We start from the raw sequence: 21,840 nt of genomic DNA on the forward strand, positions 1-21,840 counted from the left end.
GCACAGGTGGCGCTAAGCTCAAGGATCGGTGTTAGGATCCCGGTTCGAGCCCCCAGCTCCCCACCTGCAGGCAGGTCCCTTCACAGGCGGTGAAGCAGTTCTGCAGGTGTCTATCTTTCTCTCCTTCTCTCTGTCTTCCCCTCCTCTCTCCATTTCTCTCTGTCCTATCCAACAACGACATCAATAATAACTATAACAATAAAACAACAAGGGCAACAAAAGGGAATAAATAAATAAATAAAAATAAAAAATAAAAAATAAATAAATAAAAAAAAGATTATGAATTCTGGGGCAGGGGTAGATAGCATAATGGTTATGCAAATAGACTGTCATGCCTGAGGCTTCAAAGTCCCAGGTTCAATCCCCTGCATCACTGTAAACCAGAGCTGAGCAGTGCTCTGGTAAAAAAAAATAAATAAAAATAAATCTTAAAAAAATAAAAAAATAAATTTTTCATCTGTAAGGGCATTGTCTCTAGGAGTCAGAGTGAAATTACATTTTCTTGGGAATTAGTTGCTTAGTTCTTTCTCCTTGGTGCATTTATATGGATTTGTCTATTTACTGCTGCTCATTGAAAATACTGCAACCTATATAAGACAAATTCTTCTACTACCTTTAGGGGAAGACTTTCTCTTCATTCCTGAAATTCAAAATACTATAGTGGTGGAGGTCTGTTGGTGATATGACGGGGTGTGTGAGGGGGGTATGGTGGTGGGGTGGCATGGTGATGGAAGGCTGGAAGTAGTTGTAGTTGCAAAGAGCAAACAAATACTGGTTTAAGGATGATGTGTCACTTTACCCAGAAAAAGTTCCAAGCGCCTCAGGGAGGGGCCTGTGTTGACAGCTGCTGGCCTAAAATTGACTGGTAAATGTTGAAGACCACCTGGTCAACCAGAATCAACTTTTGGAGGACCTATGGGGCAGGAGTTATTTAGATTGAATGTTGCCATATGGCCTGAGGTCAAATTTTGGTTATTTTATATATGAATTTTCTATTTTTTCATCAGGAATGTTTTCTGAACCAAACACCAGTCTCAACAATTTTAATTTCATGGTGCAAATAAAATAGAATATTTGAAATGAGGATAGTTTTAAGAAGTCTAGACTCCATATTGGTTCTTTGTTTTTCCCCCTGATCTTTTTGATTAACCTTATCATTGGTATATAATCATATATGCTAATTTTACATTTTACCATTTATAAAGTCATATATATATATATATATATATATATATATATATATATATATATATATATATATCTACCACATGAATTCTCCTTAAGCATAGGTATCCATTTAGGATTACTGACAGCTTTTAGGTCCTGAACTCTGACCTGAGTTAAACCTAAGTAAGCCGAATTATGCACAAGTAGAAATGCCTTCAGCTGCCTTTCCTTGTCTTTCAGTGCTATCATTACACATTCCTCAGAGTCCAAATATCTTCTAGTTACTTGCTATGTTGTTTTGCTTATTGGTCTAATTAATCTAGGCAAAAGCAAAAAGGATGATGTGACATTGACAGTGATCTTCAGAGATTTAGCTGTAGCACTTGGTGGTTTTCTCTAGCACTAGGTGGAACTGGGGACAGAAGCAAAATATCATGAAAGAGACCTTTTAAAACACATAGTAATATGCTTGTGGAGAGCCCATCTATTGAGAAAGAAAAATTCTTGTGTGAATTTCCTCCTGTCCCAGAAGAATGTGACAGTGTTTTAGTTTCCATAGAGCAGTCTGCTGACAAAGTAGCCTAAGCATTAGTTCAACATGTCCCAAGTTAAGGGTGAAGAGCCAATGACTCCATAGATAAGACTGAAAATCGGACAACAGTTTGTAGTGGAAAAAACATAGTGTCAGGCTAACTCAAATCATACCCTGGAACCTCCTAGTTATATTTTGTGGGAGAAATCTCTTTATTTTGGCCAAACCAAGCTTCCTTACTTGTAAAATGACAATAGTCATGACAATGTCTTAAGATTTCAACGAAACTTAATGAGACTCTGCATGGAAAATATTGAGTATAGTGCCTGCTATTTCCTTTCTTGTTTTGCTTCCACCTTCAAAGCATGCTGTAGCACTAGAAGCTGAACCTTTAATGACATTGAGCTCTTGTTCCAACAACAAGAAACAGAAATAAAATAATAATAAAAAAATCCACTTCTGTCACTTTGCAAAGGCTTTTTAAAAGGCTTAGGTCTCAGGAATGACTTTAGATCCCTGCCTGTGTATCACTGACAGAGGTGCTTGTTGTCAGGTGGAGTGCTTTAGGCAGCTGAGAGGTATGTGCTCTTAGTCTCCTTAATTGGCTTATTGGCACAGCAATTGCAGGCTTCAGGTTACCTCCCCACTTCTCCGAAATAGATGTTGGAGTGGCCTGGAGAGCTGAGACTTCATTCCATTGCTAAAGTCACCTAACAGGCTTGTTGGACTGTTTGCTATCATCATAATTTTAGTTTAATCCAACCTGGGTTATAGTTCATTCCCTTGAAGCTCTGGACTAGGGTATCAAATTTGGGCTCAGTCCGTTCTCAGGTCATTGCCAAATGCACTGCTTCTTGCCATATTTAGAATTATTCTATGAAAAGTTTCATCACCAGATTTCACTAAGCTACTTGATAAAATCCGACATCCCAGAACCAATTTCCAACCACAGAAGATCTCTGGAAATAGGAGTTAAGCCTGGTACAGAAAGTACTGATGGAGTTATAAGATTCTGATTTCTGCCCTGGTATGAATGAGTATCCAGTGAAAACTTTGAGAGTCTTGGTTTTAGAGACTTGGTTTTAGGGACTTATTGAATAGACCAAGAAGAATGGGTATTTCTACCCATAGCATATAGGAAATGTCCTTAACCTAAGCATACCAGTTATTGGCAGAAAAAAATGACTGGTTATCATTTGGGCTAGATTTTTCTTCATTAATTTTGTTCAAACTGTTTTCTTTGGGCAAAATATGATGTCATATCGAAGTGGCATTGTGCCTACACTCTTAGGAAATTTGACATTTCACATCTAACTCTAAAGCAGTCTCCTACCATCCATCTTCCACAATAAAATCAAGCAAATGTACATCATTTATACAGGAGATGTGGTAAAACACTAAGTCATTTATAAAATTTGAAGTCTGGAAGGGAAGACAGTCATTGCCTTCATTTAAAACTTGGTTATAAAAAAGTAAAGCTGGACTGGCAAAATAGCTCACTTCGCTATTGTGCTGCTTTGCCATGTGTCTGACCCAGTTTTGAACCCAACCCTTACTGCATTCAAGGAAGCTTCAGTGCTGTGATCTCTTTCACTCTCTCCACCTCTCTGCCTCTACCAAAAAAATTTAAAGGGAGGGAGAAAGAAGCCTACAAATAAATCCCTCAGTATAACATTCAGTTATTTCCTAGAGTATAAACCCCATGTGGTCACAGGCTTTGGGGATTTTTTTTTTAACCTCGGTGTCCCAAGAATCTACAAGAGTAATGGGTATACACAGTAAGTATTAAAGAAATCATAATTTATTTTTATTTCTACCACCATTCTTCTCTCCTCTCATCCTTTCTGTGTTCTAAGCACACCAGTGTACTTTTCATCCTTTAAAAAACAAGTCCTTCTCATGGTATTCTCACTACTATAAATGCTTTATACTTAATTTCTTTGCTTGCTCATATTGAACTTATACTTCAAGTTCATTCTCATAAATTACCTTGTGAATTCTAATCATTGACTAACTCTTCGCACTTTGCTCCTACATTAGCCAGAGTATGGTCATACTCAATATTTTTTGATAGTTTGTGTCTTTCCTACTAGACTGTGAGCTCTTTCAGAACATGAACCCAGTTTATTTTTTAAATTAATGATTTAATAATGATTTACAAGACTGTGGGATACAGTACCAAACAATTCAGTTGCCACCACCAGAGTTCCATATCCTCTCCCCTCCACTGGAAGCTTCCCTATTCTTTATTCCCCTGGGATTATGGACCAAAGATATTTATGGGAAATAGAAAGTGGAAGGTCTGGCTTCTGTAATTGTTTCTCCCTTGGTCAATCCATAGCCTCAGCCTATTTCTATCATTCCCTAGTGGGCAGGAGGTGGGGTTCCAGGACACATTGGTGAGGTTGTCTGTCCAGGGAAGTCAAGTTGGGAAGTCAAGTTGGTGTCATCTACAACTTGACAGATAAAAAAATATTAAGATATAAAGCAGAACAAACTATTTAATAGTCAGAAACCTAAAGGTAAGAATATAGGAGATGAAATTTGGGGTCTTCATGTTGGGAAAAGTTATGAAGTCTATTTCAGATATATTCAAGGGACATATGACTTTGCCTGAGCCTGACAGCTAACACACGCAGGTGGGCTAAGAGCGTTGTTTGGGAAGATGGTATCAGAGTTGAGAACAGGACTAGAAAAGAACCCAGTTTTGTCTGCCTTGGTCCATTAGTATTTAACCTGGCTACAAAGCAGAATTTTTTTGGAAATAAAAATGGAATTCAAGGAGCCAGGCTGCAGAAGAACAGTATAATACAGCTGCACTATCTCTCCAACCCTAGACTTGGTCTTTTAAAGTGTGCTATTGATCCATCAATTAAATAGTGAACTTAAAGGAAATTTATATCATTCTTATTTAAATGTACATGTGCTGTACATTATATAATTAAGATAAAAAAATGGGGACCAAAACAGTTTTTTAACTTGGTCAGGTGCAAACATGGTCAAACCATTTTAGTTGTGAGAATGATCAAAATATTTGAAATATCACAAAACTACTGACTGAATTAACTAAGTTTAGTGAGTGACACTGAACTAAGGATAATAATATTTTAAAAGAATTTATATTCTTTTGGTATAGGAATAGTTGGGTTGGATTGACTGCATCATTGGATGTTTTTAGAGACTTGTAACTGGTTCAGTGTAGAATCACTGTTTTCTCCTTTGACCTACTTATGTAATATGAAACATCATTTGTGTCCCTGATTCACTGAAACATCCTTTGATAACATGCTATTCACAAGAGATATGTAAGAGTCAAAAAGTTTTCCAGGGTCATGCAAGTGAATTTCTAGAGGCTATTTTCAAACCCAAGAAGTCATGAATTAACAAGGTTAAAATAAAAAAAAATATTAGGGGCCTTGTGGTGTTGTACTCCATTGAGTACACATGTCACCACACTCAAGGATCCAGATTAGAGTCCTCACTCTCCAACTGCAGGGAGGAGCCTCATGAGCAATGCAGCAGGGTTGCAGGTGTCTGTTTTTCTCTCTCCCTATCTCCCCTCCCCCTCTCAATTTCTCTTTATCCTATTAAAGAAAAATTGAAAATTTTAAAATGTAACTTGGGAGTGATGCAGTGGTTAGAGCACTGGACTTAGAAGCATGAGGTCCCAAGCTCAATCTCTGGCATCGCATGTGCCAGTTTACTCTCTCTCTTTCCCTCTTATTATTAAATAAATAAATTCTAAAAAAAAACCTGATAGTATTTTTTGATCTGAATTATATTTCTGAATGGATGACCTGACATTATTGAAATAATGCACTGAGTATTTCTTTTCTTAATATTTATTTATTTCCTTTGTTTGCCCTTGTTATTTTATTGTTGTAGTGATTGATGTCATTGTTGGATAGGACAGATAGAAATGGAGAGGAGGGGGAAGACAGAGAGGGGGAGAAAGACACCTGCAGATCTGCTTCACCACCTGTGAAGCGACTCCTCTGCAGGTGGGGAGCTGGGGGCTTGAACCGGGATCCTTATGCAGGTCCTTGCGCTTAACAGGTGCACTTGACCCGCTGTGCTACCGCCTGACTCCCTGTGTATTTCTTAAATCACAACTTAGATTATCTGATTACAGGATGAGGGAGATAGCGTAATGGTTATGCAAACAGACTATCCTACCTGAGGCTCCAAGGTCCCAGGTTTAGTCCCCTGCAATACCATAAACTCTATCTGGGTAGTGGTCTGGTAAAAAAGAAAAAGACAATAAGAACTTAATTATATATTCTGATTAATAGCTGAATTATTGACCTAGTTAGCTTAATAACCACAAGGTAGACCTGTAGTTTGAGCTTCATCTTTATTTAAGCTATTGATCTTAGATGATTATCAAATGTATTGTGGGGTTAGCTTACCCCTCTCAGATTGTTTTAACTACTTTAGGACTGATTAAAAAAGGAAAGGTTGAGACCTGGGAGATTTGCAGAGGTTGGGTTGAGCAACGTACTTTCATGCCTGTGACTCCAGGCAGCAGGTTCAGCCTCTGACAACACCACATGCCAGAGCTGACTAATTCCTGCCCCCCCCGTCCTTCTCTTTCTCATAGATCAATAAAATCTTTATAAAAAATTGAAAACAGGGGCTTGAGCAGTGGTGTACTGGATTAAGAGTACATAATAAGAAGCACAAGAACTCGTGCAAGGAACCCTGTTTGAGTCCCCGGCTCCTCACCTGCATGGGGGACGCTTCACAAGCAATGAAGCAGGTCTGCAGGTCTCTCTGCTTCTTTCTCTTTCTCTGTCTCTCTCTCTCTCTCTATCTATCTTACCCTCCTTTCTCAGTTTCTCTCTGTCCTATCCAATAAAATGGAAAAAATGGTCACAGGAGCAGTGGATTCATAGTGCAGACACTAGCCCCAGCAATAGCCCTGGAGGCATAACAATAACAATAACAATAATAAATAAAAAAGATTGAAAGCATTATTACAGAATTGTGACATCTAAAAAATAATTGAGTATGGGAAATTACATGATGTATTTATGTTACTGCAAGTGTGGGGTAGTGCCTCTTTTTTTTTCCCCCAGGGAGTGAGAATCTAAGATCACAGAGTATTTCCAGGGAAACAAATAACTTTCCAAATTTCCTCTTCACGGGAAATACTGCTTCTGACCCCACAGATGTAGCCATTTCTTTTGTAATAACTATGGCTTACCCAGGACAGCCCCAGCCTTCTCAGATCCCTCTCTTTTCTGAATTCCTATGGACAAGCAATTTGTAATGGTATGGAAAACTATGTGGTGTATTTGTCTTGGTGTCTGGTTATTTGTGACTGTGCCCAGTTTCCACTTGAACTGTAATTACTTTTAAGAGGAACCCCATTGTCTACACTGGTATTTTGAAGAATTTAGCACAGCACTGGGCACAAAGTACATACCAATAAACACATAATTTATCAACGCTAACTGAGAAACTTCTTAAGGTTTGGGATTCTGTTTCAAATTACCTACGTGGTACCTCATATAGGGCCACATGCTGATAGGCGCTTAATGATTGATTTGATGGAAGCTATAAACAGAATGCCCACTCACTTCTTTAACTCTGATGATATTCTGAATCTGGACCCCTAGTCTTTTTTCTTATTGCATTTTCCTTGCCTGAACAGTTTCAAAATCAATGCTTCTGATTGAGGTGGTCTGGGCTATCACTGGAAGTTGCATAGAGAATATTTGTACCATCTTCAAAACATTATAAAAGAGTACAAGAGATTCCAGCTTAGTCAAGCTAATGGTAGGCACAAAGATGATTTGTCCTCTTTCAGTGGTTTGTCCATGGCTACTCATTCATCCATTTTATTTTACATTTTGAATACTCATTTTATTCCAGATGACATTGTGAACTGAAAGCAGAGTCTCGTCTATCCAAATTCTCCATAATCCTCATTCCATTTCCAACCTCAGATTGGCTACCATTAAATATTTATCACTTAGTGCTGTGATATCTTTCTTTCCCCTATCCTTTGCTAAACACAAATACATCCAAAATCTCTGCTGAGCCCCACTTACGCAGGCTGGTTCCAACTTTGTCAGAATTGTAGCACATTATGGTAAGGTGATTTTATAACACTGTGTTCCCAAAGGATTTTTCTCTTATCTTTCCCAAGTTCTGCTTTGGAGAAGTTTTGAAAACAATCCACAGTATTTGTGATATGTGAGAAGCTCTTGGCATATCACAGGAACAAAATGGGACTGAGGATCCATATCTCAGGGGACAGGAAAGATTGTATTGGTCAAATGTATGATGACATAATGACTGTGCTACTGAAGGGTACATGCCGTCTGTCTAGGATGACATTTTTAAAAAAAATTTTAAATTTATTTAAAAGAGGAGACATTAACAAAACCACAGGATAAGAGGTGTATAACTCCACATAGTTCCCACCACCAGATCTCTGTATCCCATCCCTTCCCCTTGAGAGCTTTCCTTTTCTTTAACCCTCTGGGAGTATGGAACCAAGGTCATTGTGGAATGCAGAAGGTGGAAAGTCTGCCTTCTGTAATTGCTTCCCCGCTGAACATGGGTATTGACAGGTCGATCCATACTCCCAGCCTGCCTCTCTCTTTCCCTAATAGGGTGGGGCTCTGGGGAAGCAGAGCTCCAGGACACATTGGTGGGGTTGTCTGTCCAGGGAAGTCTGGTCAGCATCATGCTAGCATCTGGAACCTGGTAGCTGAAAAGAGAGTTAACATACAAAACCAAACAAATTATTGAACAATTATGGATGGACATAAAGGCTGGAGTAGTGCAGATGAAGTATTGGGGGGTCCTCCATTTTGTAGATAGCTAGTTAGGCATATTTTAGTTATATTTCAAAGGGCTGATAGCTATACTAGTTCTGTTTTTTTTTTCTCTGAACCTGAAATCTGATATTCAGGTGGGTCCAAGTTATTGTCTGGGGAGGTGATGTTATGGCTGGAAAAAGAACCAGAAAGCTGGATCAGGGAAGAAAGTAGCTCCTTAATATGGGGAAGGGGTATAAATACTGTTGACTATAAACCCCATCGATTTGATTTGGTCTGGGGCCCACATTCAGTTTAGGAGCCTATGTGACCTCTGCATCCCTGTAGATCTGAGCTCACATTTTGTGTTCATAAGTAGGAACATTCCAAGCTGGCCCAATATCGACCCATCTTCCTCAGGAATAGCATAGAGTATGCTGTCCATCCTCCCTTCGGAGGATGGAACATTCTCTACCATTGTTGATCCAAGTTGAGGGAAAGGTCCTATGGGGGGGCCCACAAAGGGTTCTATTTTGTTGTTCCTGATAGTGATGACCTGTAACAATGGAGAGAGGGGTTTATTTGAGGTCTAGGCCCATCATGCTGTTTGGGAATCTCAGGACTCCCTGACTAGAGCCCCAGCTGATGGGGTGACCTGATAGTGACTGAAGAGTCACAGGATAACATTTTGTCACTAAACAGCAGCTCTTTTCTTTGATAAATAGTTTTACTTTTTTTGTGCTTGAGGAAGACCAACTTTAGCTTTTGTTTAACCTAAGATAAAATGAAATGCTTGGATGTATAAAACCTAGTTTAAAACATTTTCTTGTTTTCTGGTGAAGATAGTGATTGAATTAGTGCTTATGTGTCACTCAAAGGTTTGGTTCCAGAGACCTCTCTATTAGAGTTTGGTTCAGTACTGCATTATTCAGAACGTGAAGGCTGAAGGGTGAGGATTGGGGGTATTCGGCTGGAGATGAATGGCCCTTTGGTCCTGTGGACTTTGGAAAATCTATGAGATATTCCTGCCAGAAATGTTTCTGAGTTTGAGAAATAAACACATCAGGACTAGAAGGAAAGAAAGCTAATAGTATTGTGAGAAGATTGACCATTCACAGACCTTGAACTCATTACAGGTGAGTGAGGATAGCAGCAATGAATGGTTTGACTTCCTATCCTTCCTTTTTTTACAACCTGTACATCTCATGGACAGAGATTCAAGAGGCCATGATTCTCGAAAGAACTGAAACATCAGCTTTCAAAGGGGTCTCCAATCTGTATTGATTTCTGTATATGTTTACAGGGAAGTGAATGGAGACCCTTAGATATGAAGGATCATTTAGAGAAATATATTTCTTAGTTTTGGCATGTATGCTCATTTGGTCTGAGAAAAATGTTACTAACTAATCCAAATATGAAAAATCCTGGGAGATAGTTTTTTTTTTTTTGCATTGCACTCATAAAACTAAAAATTAAAAAAAAAATCACAGAAAGTTCTTTTCTGGTAAATAGGATTCTAGCCCTCTCTTCATCAACCTGTATCAATTTCTTCCCTCCGCTTCCTCCCATGAGTATAGAAGGCACAAGAGGAAGGGACCATCTGGCCCAGCATGCCAGATTTTTATTTGGTTGTTCTCAATCCTACCTTCCTGTTTGGATCACACCTCCCCTCTGCTCATACTTCAGAAACCAATCAAGGTGTCTACTGAACTCATTTATTCCCTTTCTTTTAGCCGCCTTCTTGGGTAACTTTTTCCATATGTTTACATTTTTGCATCATGACAGATCTTTTTTTTTTTTTTTTCCCATCTCCAAAATGATCTGATTGTACTGTTAGGGAACTTTAAGAAAAGTCATTCAAATATATGCCAATTTCTCCTAAAAATACCAAATAACTTTTCATGACAAGCATAAGTAAATGGAGGCTCAATGGCTATATGGAAAAGGGATGGAAGAATGGACAAGGCTGCTGAGTGGAATATAATTAAATGGTGTGTTGCTGTTATCTTGAGCCCCTCCACCAAGTGAAACCAGCTAGATTAGATTTGAAGCTATTGCCTCTGTTACTATTTTCATTCGGCAGCTATTGATTTTTTTTTTTTTTGTCCTAGCACGGCTGCATTCCCTTCAACATGGTGACACTGGTACTCTATATTGCCTGTTGTGGACCAATTTTCTTCAGCTGTTGCTAAAACTTACTAAAATGCCAGATGTCATGTTGGAAACTTGAAACCTAAAATAAGGTCATAAATCACAAAAACAAACCATAAAAAAATAATAAAATACCCTGAGTGCTGTTCTCTGGAGAGTCCCAGCTTTAAGTCTCTTTTTGTGCACCCTTCTTTCCCCCCTATCTTCCATAATTTAGGGCCAGAAGTATGCTGGGGAGCTGAACAGTTTCTCGCCTGAGGTCTGGCTATTTATTTTGCAGATTCTGAACAGAGCACTGGTTCTGACTCCGAGGTGCTCACTGAGCGGACCTCCTGCTCCTTTGATACTCACTCTGAGATGGGCTCGGGTGCTGCAGGCCCCGTGCCTGCTGCCATGTCGTCCATGGAGGAGATTCAGGTGGAACTGCAATGTGCTGACCTCTGGAAGAGGTTCCATGACATTGGAACTGAAATGATCATCACCAAAGCAGGCAGGTAAGAACAAGTGTTTTTGGAGACTTAGACAAAAAAAAAAAAAGAAGCTTTTACACATTTCTTCTTTTCACTTAACAAAATGTAGTTATCTTTGGTGGAACCAAAGCAACTTACACTCCCCTTTCTGCCTCAGGACATTGTGGTAAAGCATTCTTGTTAATTGTGATTTGAATATTTCCCTCCAAGAGTCACTCAAACTTACAACACCTCTGACTTTGAAAATATTTTCCACCTATAATATATTTCAGTTAATACTGGAGATCCATGATACATAGCTGCCAGAATTCTACATCAAAGTATTACATTACCATATAATTCTTTCAAGAGTATACTGGACCAAAGTAGAGGACTGTGGAGGAGGAGGAGACCAGAACTGTTGGGAATGAGTATTAGGGACCCAGTGCACAATGGTGGAGGAGAACTTAAGTTGGGGATGGGAGTGGTGTCCAGACACTTATGAAGAGATAAGAAATTGTACCCATGTGTCAACAACTGTGTAAACCATTATCCTCCTAATGAAGCAATTTGGGAAAATAATTTTTCTTTTTTTTTAATTTAGTTTAATTTTTTTATTTAAGAAAGGATTAATTAACAAAACCATAGGGTAGGAGGGGTACAATTCCACACAATTCTCACCACCCAATCTCCATATCCCACCCCCTCCCCTGATAGCTTTCCCATTCTCTATCCCTCTGGGAGCATGGACCCAGGGTCATTGTGGGTTGCAGAAGGTAGAAGGTCTGGCTTCTGTTATTGCTTCCCTGCTGAACATGGGCATTGACTGGTCGGTCCATACTCCCAGTCTGCCTCTCTCTTTCCCTAGTAGGGTGGGTCTCTGGGGAAGCGGAGCTCCAGGACACCTTGGTGGGGTCTTCAGTCTAGGGAAGCCTGGCCGGCATCCTGATGACATCTGGAACCTGGTGACTGAAAAGAGAGTTAACATACGAAGCCAAACAAATTGTTGAGCAATCATGGACCCAAAGCTTGGAATAGTGGAGAGGAAGTGTTGGGGGGTACTCACTGCAAACTCTAGTGCACTTCTGCTTTCAGGCATATATTTTGCAGTAGTTTATGGATACGTGTGAACATATGCTCTCTCTCAAAGAAACTGGTGTATATCTAGGTTTTGGACTTTGTTAGAAAGTGAACCACCTGAGATGAAATTAGAGTATACTATGAAAGGAAAGGCCTCACCCGAGTAATGAAGTTGAAGGGTTGTCATTCCACATGTGAAGTCTCTGGACACAGTCTGAAGTGAAGTATGTTGAGGCAATCGTTGTGTTGGTTAGGTTGTGATCGGCAGATGCAATATTATTTGATATGGATTGGGAGAGGCATACGAGAAAGTGGGCCCTATCCAATGGTTCCAGGACTGGGGGAGGTAGAGGCTCCATAGTGGAGATGTGAGGTTCCTGCTGTCTTAGGGTTCAAAAAGACAATCGATAGTTAATGTTATAATCACATTATTTGGTAATTGGGTTAACTTTGAAAAGTCCTTTTGTTAGGGTTTGCTGTACATTACCCAGTATCTTGTATATAGCTGTGCTATTGGTTGCTTCTGATCTACTTGGTCTAGGCTTTTGAGAGAGTCTGCATATCAATTACACAGCCTATATATTAAAAAGATTCAGTCTGTGTTTTAAAAAACTTGGAGACATACAATTAATTTTCCCCCTCTCGTTTTAATTAACTAGTGATTTATATGACTACATTTTACTAGGAGTGTATATAAACACCATTCCCACCACCAAAGACTGTGACCCATCCCTCCCACCCACTCCCATCCCCCACTGTCCCAGGAAACTGCATGTCTACTCCTCACCACAGGGTTTTTACTTTGGTGCCCTACTTACAATTTGGTCATGTCCTGCTTTTAGTTTCCCTTTCAGATCTTACTCAACTTCTGTTGATGAGTGGGATCATCCCATACTCATCTTTATCTTTCTTTTTTTTTTTAATATTTATTTTATTTATTTACTCCCTTTTGTTGCCCTTGTTGTTTTATTGTTGTAGTTATTATTGTTGTTGTCGTTGTTGGATAGGACAGAGAGAAATGGAGAGAGGAGGGGAAGACAGAGAGGAGGAGTGAAGGAGAGACACCTGCAGACCTGCTTCACCGCTTGTGAAGAGACTCCCCTGCAGGTGGGGAGCCGGGGTTCGAACCGGGATCCTTATGCCGGTCCTTGTGCTTTGCGCCACCTGCGCTTAACCTGCTGCGCTACAGCCTCACTCCCCATCTTTATCTTTCTGACTTAGCTCATTTAACATAATTCCTTCTAGCTCTGTCCAAGATGGGTCAGAGAAGGTGGGTTCATTGTTCTTGATAGCTGCGTAGTATTCCATTGTGTATATATACCACAGTTTTCTCAGCCACTCATCTGTTGTTGGACACCTGGGTTGCTTCCAGGTTTTAGCTATTATGAATTGTGCTGCTATGAACATAGGAGTACACACCTCTTTTTGGTTGGGTGTTATGGAAGGGAAAATTATTTTTCAAGAGAAGTTATAACTCCCCAAACATCACCTTGTATCATCACAGTTATTTCAAGTCACTGGACATTTTTTTTTTTTTTTTGGTAAGAATTTTGATATTAGAAAGTATTGGTTTGGTGTATCCTGCTTGCTGACATAGTGTTTTGTTGTTAACCAACAATTTAATTGTGACCTGGAAGAATCTCTTGAAAACCAATTAACTAGAATGATAAAAGTCTTAAAAACAAGACTTCTTTTGAAATAAAAACTTTTAATTAACCTGATCTTTTATGAGTATTTTCCAATTTACCATTAGTAGTATCTGTTTTGCATTGCATACTAAGCAGATTTAAACTTAGCAGGAATCCTATGAAATAAGTTATGATAATCCCACATATGAATGAGTATGCAAAGACTAAAGGAGGTTAATTAACTTGAGTAAGGCCACACAAGTAGTAAAAGGACGCTCCAGAATTTAACACAAATCTGTCTGGCCCTAACAGGATGGTCTTAACTATTTATAAGTCTGCACTATTAAGACGGCTGTAAATTTTTTCCCTTGTACTCAAGATAAAATTGTTTAGATAAAAATTAGTAGAGTAAATATTTTTTAGTAAATAGGTATGCTTAGTTCAAATTAAAAATACGTATGCTTCTTTCATATTTTCAAATTGAAACTACATAGTCTCACGTCATGTAAACCAGAAAGACCAACTTCATTGATCATAAACTGTCTTCATGAAAATGAACATTTAAAGTAAAAAAAATGTTTATCAGGTCCAGTTCATTTGAATACAAATACAGAAACCTTCCAATAAGTAAGATATCATAAAAATAAGAGGTTAAAATGAGCATGAAATCTTGTTAATTTCCTTTCTCTTCTGGAACACTTTTTCTTCTCAAAGTTTTAGTAGCAAATGAAACCACTAAAGGACCTTGTAGAAGAGGCAACTTTGGAGGAAAAAACTTTCAAAATCATCTCCCTGTACTTGCATAGGCTGCAGCTTATTTTTTTTCTAGATTTGAAATATGATACACTAAAAGAAACAGAGGTATTCAAGGAACACATCCTTATTTTCCCTCGATTTGGCACTGAAGAAAGAGGATGCATTTCTTTTTTAAATTTTAAATTTTTATTAGTGATTTAATATTGATTTATAAGTTTGTAAGGAATATAGCTGTAATAAGTGTGTAATTCTTACACAGTTTCCACCAGAGTTATGTGACCCATCCTCTCTATTAGAAGCTTCCTTATTCCTTGAGGAGTATGGATCAGAATTCTTTTTGTGATACAGGAGGTGGGAGTTCTGGCTTTTATAATGGCTTTTCCACTGTACATGGGCACTGACATGTGGACCTATGCCCCCACCCTATTTCTGTCTTTCCCTAGTGGGGTAAGCCTCTGGAGAGGTGATATTCCAAGAAGCACTGGTGAGGTCATCACCAGGGAAGTCAGAATGGAATCATCTGGAACTTGGTGGCTGAAATGCAGTAAGATGAAAAGCAAGACAAGGAACTATATACATACACAGGAACTATATAGAAGGAATAGAGCAAATGAAAGTAGGGTCTTTAGAAGGAATCTAGGAAGTCTGTTTTAGGAATGTTCCTAGAAGCCCATGTTTTTTATTTTTCTCTCTTCACTTGTTTATTTGATTATTTCTTAATTTTTAAATCTTATTTTAATTTATTTATAAAATGGAAACACTGATAAGACCATAGGATAAGAGGGGTACCATTCCAACCACCAGAGCTCCGTATCCCATCCCATTCTCTGATAGCTTTCCTATTCTTTAACCCTGTGGGAGTATGGACCCAGGGTCATTATGGGGTGCAAAAAGTAGTAGGTCTGATCTGGCGTCTGTAATTGCTTCCCCACTGAACACGGGCATTGACAGGTTAATCCATACTCCCAACCCGTCTCTCTCTTTCCCTGGTGGTGTATGGCTCTGAGGAAGCGGGGCTCCAAGACATACTGGTGCAGTCATCTGTCCAGGGAATTCCGGTAGGCATCATGGTAACATCTGGAATCTGGTGGCTGAAAAAGAGTTAACATATAAAGCCATAGAAATTGTTGATTTGGGAGTCGGGCTGTAGCGCAGCGGGTTAAGCGCAGGTGGCGCAAAGCACAAGGACCAGCATAAGGAATCCGGTTCGAACCCCGGCTCCCCACCTGCAGGAGAGTCGCTTCACAGGCGGTGAAGCAGGTCTGCAGGTGTCTATCTTTCTCTCCTCCTCTTTGTCTTCCCCTCCTCTCTCCATTTCTCTCTGTCCTATCCTACAACGACAACAACAATAATAACTACAATAAAACAACAAAGGCAACAAAAGGGAATAAATAAATAAAATAAATATTTAAAAAAATTAAAAAAAAAGAAATTGTTGATTAATTATGAACCTAATTGCTAGAATATTGCAGATGAAGATTTGGGGTCCTCATTTTGGAAATAGCTAGTAGGCCTATTTTAGGTGTATTCCAAAGGGCTCATGACTTCATTAGTATTTTCCTGAGCCTGACATCTGATATGCAGGCAGAACTAGGGTATTGTCTGGGGGAATGATGACATGACTGGAAAAAGGGCTAGAAAGTTGGATCAGGGAAAAGAGTAGCTCCCAAATATGGAAAAAGTGTATAAATATTGTTGACTGTAAACCTCATCAATTTGATCTGGGGCCCATGTTTAGCATAGGAGCCTATGTAACCTCTACATACCTATAGGTCTGAACTGCATTCTGTGGTCATCAGTAGCAACATTCCGAGTTGTACCAATTTCAGGACCCATCTTCTTCAGGTGGTAGAATATTTTAAACTTATTTATTTGTTTAGATAGAGGTATATAGAGTATTTTAAATTTATTTATTTGTTTAGATAGATGTATATAGAGTTTTTAAAATTTATTTATTTGTTTAGATAGAGGTAGAGTATTTTAAATTTATTTATTTATTTATAAAATGGGAACACTGACAAGACCACAGGGTAAGAGGGGTACAATTCCCACTATCAGAACTCTGTATCCCATCCACTCCCCTGATAGCTTTCCTACTATTTAACCCTCTGGGAGCATGGGCCCAGGGTCATTATGGGGTGCAGAAGGTGGAAGGTCTGGCTTCTGTAATTGCTTCCCCGCTGAACATGGGTATTGACAGGTCGATCCATACTCCCAGCCTGTCTCTCTCTTTCCCTAGTGGGGCAGGAGAAGTCCATGTTTTAATTAACTTTGCTTGAGCTGGATAGCTATTATGAGGGTGAGCCAGGATTATTGTCTGAGAAGATGGTATCAGAGTTGAGAGTAGTGTTACAATGCAAGATTAGGACAGAGTTGCTCTCAAACTTGAAGAAGATATAAAAATGTTCTAACAATCTAACCTGTAGTATATATCCATTCATATTTAGTACAGGATCTTTTACAACCTGTGAGTCCCTGTCAGTCTGAGCTCACAGTACATGGTCACAGCTAGGAACATTCTAGGCTGCACTCATTTCAGAGCTAGTCTTCATTGAGTGGCAGAGTAGGATGACCCATCCTTCCTTTGGAGAGTGGGGCAGTCCCTACAATTGTTATTTCAAAGTGAGGGTATGGTCCTGAAGAAGCTTACAAAAGCACTTATAATGACATTGTCATTGGGTGTGACCGATGGTAGAGAAAGGGATCATCAAGTCAAGGCCCATATTATCTATGGGGGAATCCAAAGATTCCATGTGTAGGACCCTAGGTGATGGGGTAGCCTGACAGTGGCCAAAAAAGCCACTCTTAAGTGAACCAGTCTTTTGCCTTTTTTGTAGAGTCACTTCTTTATTTGACAATCATGCACGTTCCTCCCCTTGTTAAAGTGTTGAATGTCTTTTGTTGTATTCAAATCAGTATTGTTGATGGGATCTGACCTCAATTTAGGGAGAAAATAAATCTAGGATTTTAGTGGAGTCTTAGTTAGCCTCAAGCTTTCTGCATTTACTTGTTTGATGATTCTAACAAAGGTTGTCATATGGACAGTAATTGTCCTTTACTTGATACATCTAATTTTTGTCAGTATAACTCTTAGCCAGTTGCATAGTGTTTCTTCTGAAACCTATCAAGGGATAACAATAATATTGATGCTCTATCAGAAAGGATTAAAAGAGATTATTTCTTACTTCCTTTTGTATAGTTAATTGAGTAGATCAAGTGGCTGAGGGAAGTAATTTCTTTTTTCAATAAGATTTTAAAATTTACATTTTAAGCTTTTATGATTGAGTTTGTGTAGCCCAGTCATTATTTTTTCCCCTGATGTCATTCCCTCCTTTCTTGCACTTCAGTGAATTCAGTTCACTTGTACAATTTCTTGACAAATTCCCTGTGATCTAATTTTATGATTTCTTCAGTGTTTACTTCTTTGCATTCCTGTCTTCACAGATTTACTTTGATAACTGAAAGTATTTGTATATTAACAACACATACAGTTTATTCTTTAGCAATGTATTTTTATTTGTGTTAAGAAACTACACTTACCACTTCTGTATTGTATTGCCTGTGCTTGACCTGTTACTACATGTAACTTCGTCATATTCTATAAAAACAGAACCATAAAAAGGAGGCTTTCCCCCCTCTGGATTTTCTTTCTTTCTTCCTTCCTTCCTCCCCCCTTCCTTTTTCTTTTTTCTTTTTTTACCTCTAGAGTTATTGCTGGGGCTCTGTGCCAGCACTGTGAATCCACTGCTCCTGGTGGCCATTCCCACCCCCCCATTTTATTGGATAGGAAAGAGAGAAACTGAAAGAGAAGGGGAAGACAGAGAGAAAGACACCTGCAGATCTGCTTCAATGCTTGTGATGCATCCACATTGCAGATGGGGAATTGGGACTTGAACCTGGATCCCTATGTGGGTCTTTGCACTTCATGTTTTGTGCACTTAACCAGGTGTGCCACTGCCTGCCACACCCTTCTCTGGGTTCTCTTCACTTTTCATTTTCCCAGTTGATTTCTTTCCTTTTACCACTTTTTCTTCCTAAATTCGTGTCCTTTTACATCTTGACTCCAATATCTATTTCTTTGATTATACTTCATATATATGATTTGCTGTTCCTTTACTCTCTCAGATTATAATAGAAACCATCTTTTCACACCCCAAACTGTAATACTATTTACTGAGAGTCATTTGCAATCTATAGAACCATCAATCTCAGAATGTATCAACATAATCCGTAGAATCAGCACCATGGACAGAGCTTCCTGTAGGGATTAATGGATTTGAAAGAAGAATTGACCTAAATTTTGCCATAAAATTAAAACCAAACACATTTTACTCTGTGAATATGAAAGATGAATTATTCTTTAAGATTTATTGCTTTATACTTTATGTTCAAATATAGATAAATTTTTTGCATAAATTTTTAAAATCCAAAAAGTCATTAAATTTTAAAGCAAGGGGTCACTTTACAGATTATTTAATTAATTTTATTTGTACTATAGATGATGGAATTTGACTACTTTTCCATAGCCATACAGCTCATTCATTCCAGAATCTGGGTCTGGAAAGACACAGAATCACTTTTCTTGAAGTCCAGAGGAAAAGCAAATCATCTCTTTTAGTTTAGAATATTGACAATAATTTTTTAAAATTTTGTTTTGTTTTGTTAACTCTTAAATAGCAAGTGAGAAGACTGTTCATTTGTGGCAAGATATTCTACAAATATTTACACACAGAGTAATCATAAATTATTATTATTGGTAAGGTTTTTACTGACATATATATGTGTGTGTATGTGTGTGTGTGTGTAGATATCTCTACACACACACACACACACACACAAACACACACACACACACACACACATACATTTGAAATCACATTATTTCCCTCCCATGATAGGTTGATGACCTATACTTTAATGTATCAACCAAGTTTCTCAAATTTTTGAGGTGAGTTAATACGTATCAACATGCGTAACCTATACTGAATGCTAGGTTTCGGTATTGTGAGTAGCCCACAATCAAATATCATTAACCAACCATAAGAATAAAATATAAGGCTTGTGAGAGTAGAGGGAAAAATTTTCAAATAACGGTACAGTAGACACTTTGAAAAAGTAATAAACTAGAAAAGAAATAGTGGTTACATACTATTATTTATAGACAGTTAACATTTCACCATTATCCCTATTAAAAGTTCTATGATCCCTCTTGAGCTTTCCCTTACATATGATTATGATGTCACTGACTTACTACCATAGATCATTTGTTTTCTGAATTGGTTTTGATGAGTGTGGAGTGTGTGACTAGCACAAAAATACTCTTCTAGTAAACAACCATTGTGCATTAACAAGATGGCTGTCTGGGGTCAAAATATGGTCTATGGCTGTGAAATGGAGCAAAGCCAATTAGGCTGCATGTGGATCAAGCCTGTGACCTTGACCTCATTAGCACTGTGCTCTGCCCTGGTTGACTAACTGGCCCCAGATGGTTAAACTTAATATAGCATTTTGTGTACAAGTACCCTACAGCACATTTAGAATAATACAAAGTTTTAGATTGAGCAGTTTTTTTTTTTAATGTCTGGCTACTACATCAATGACATAGAAAAGAACTTGATGTTTTCTTATTTCTTATGGCTAAAGAAGAATGGTCAACTTTATTCTAGGTTTCTGAAACTTAATACCTCTTTTGGGCTGCTCCTTCTCCTCCTCTCATCAATTATGAGAGTAGTCGTAAAGTGCCATATCCTGAACTCACTTGCTTTGGCACATTTAACAAGCCATTGTGGTAGAAACAAGGTATTGCCCAGAGGCCACAAGGACTCGTTTGGTATTTGCTCCTTCTTCCACAAGGTCCTTCCTCTGACACACACGTTGACAGCCTGAGAACTTGCAGAAAGTCTACCATTTTTATGAGTTAAAAACAAAAGAAAACAAAACACTTGGGTGGCACGTTCCTTTTTCCTTGAGAAATTATTTTTATAGTGGTTACTTTCAAATAGACTCAACCAAGTACTATTACACCATAAATTTCTTAGGTATATGGAGTATAAAGTATTCTAATATGTTAAATATAACATATGAAGGAGTGTTCCTGATAATAGATGTATGTGTTCATATGCAAATATTATCTACCCATCTATTTATCTATTAGATTTAACTAATAATATCAAAATGGTTATGAGCTAAATATGTGTATGAGTCATCAAATAGGCCAGTTTAGGCTAAAAGGTAATAGCTCAGCAAAATAAATTTCTCCTACATGTATAGTAATAATTACCAAAGTAAATAATAATCAGCCAACTTTAGAATTAGAGAATATTGGCTTCTAGTATGTTTAGAGTTTCTAAGAAGAAACTCTCTAAGCCTTTTATTTAAAAAGATTTATTTTATGAGAGGGACAGGGACTAAAGCACTGCTCAGCATGTAGTGGTGCTGGGAACTGAACCTGGAAACCCTGGAGCCTCATGTATGCAATGTCTATACTCTTAACACATTTCGCTCTAACGTATCTCCTAAGCCCCTTCAAGCTTTCACTCTGCCGTTTGTCCCTCTCTGACTGTTGCACTTACTACCTTATTTCCTGTTATAGGAGGATGTTTCCTGCCATGAGAGTAAAAATTACTGGCCTGGATCCACACCAGCAGTACTACATAGCAATGGACATTGTGCCTGTGGACAATAAAAGATACAGGTAATGATGAACCTGGGAAGTGTGGGCATCAGTGGTGTTCTAGAATAGTTCCTTAAACTCTTCAGGTAAAACATTTAAATAAGCTCCTTATTCAGGGAACAGGAAATGGAGGGTATGATAATGACCTGCAGCAGAGCAGCACACCAGGAATGGAAAACACTAAGACATAGGAAACTAAGATTCTGTAATAGCTTGGTCTGGAATCTTCCCTATATGTCTGGAGAGAGTGGGATTGTATAGTGTTTGTCAGGGTAGCAAGAATCAAATGAGTTTCAAGTCTAAAATGAACTCAGTTAACACGGAAATGATTAAAATACTAAATGAGTTATTTTGTGAAATACTAAATAGATTGAGGTGATTTATTTTAAAGAGGGAAAGAAGTGGACCAGTGACATATACCAGTTATATATCTGGTGATTACTCTGGATAATGGAGATGAAGCATCAGAGAATTGTTAAGAACTCAAGAAGATCATCTAGTTAGGATTATTGTCACTAATACAGCTTATAAGTGATTTTTAACACGAGTTTTATTTAAATCATTTAAGTCAATACAGTCTCTTTTTCTTAGATTACATATTTTTAAAAGATTTGTTTATTCATGTATTTATTTT

General features: G+C 38.3%; 1 protein-coding gene across 6 annotated transcripts in view; it reads left to right on the forward strand.

Moving 5' to 3' along the window:
* TBX15 (T-box transcription factor 15) overlaps positions 1 to 21,840 on the forward strand; it is a 162,776-nt gene that overhangs the window by 80,227 nt on the left and 60,709 nt on the right. For all 6 annotated transcript variants that reach the window (XM_060201802.1, XM_060201804.1, XM_007534686.2 and 3 more), the window contains exons 2-3: positions 10,901 to 11,114; positions 21,126 to 21,227. In XM_060201802.1, coding sequence (XP_060057785.1) covers positions 10,978 to 11,114; positions 21,126 to 21,227 — 239 coding nt within the window. In that variant the 5' untranslated portion in view covers positions 10,901 to 10,977. The remainder of the gene's footprint in view (positions 1 to 10,900; positions 11,115 to 21,125; positions 21,228 to 21,840) is intronic.

The sequence above is a fragment of the Erinaceus europaeus genome, chromosome 11 (assembly GCF_950295315.1).
Source record: "Erinaceus europaeus chromosome 11, mEriEur2.1, whole genome shotgun sequence".
Classification (NCBI taxonomy): Eukaryota; Metazoa; Chordata; class Mammalia; order Eulipotyphla; family Erinaceidae; genus Erinaceus; species Erinaceus europaeus.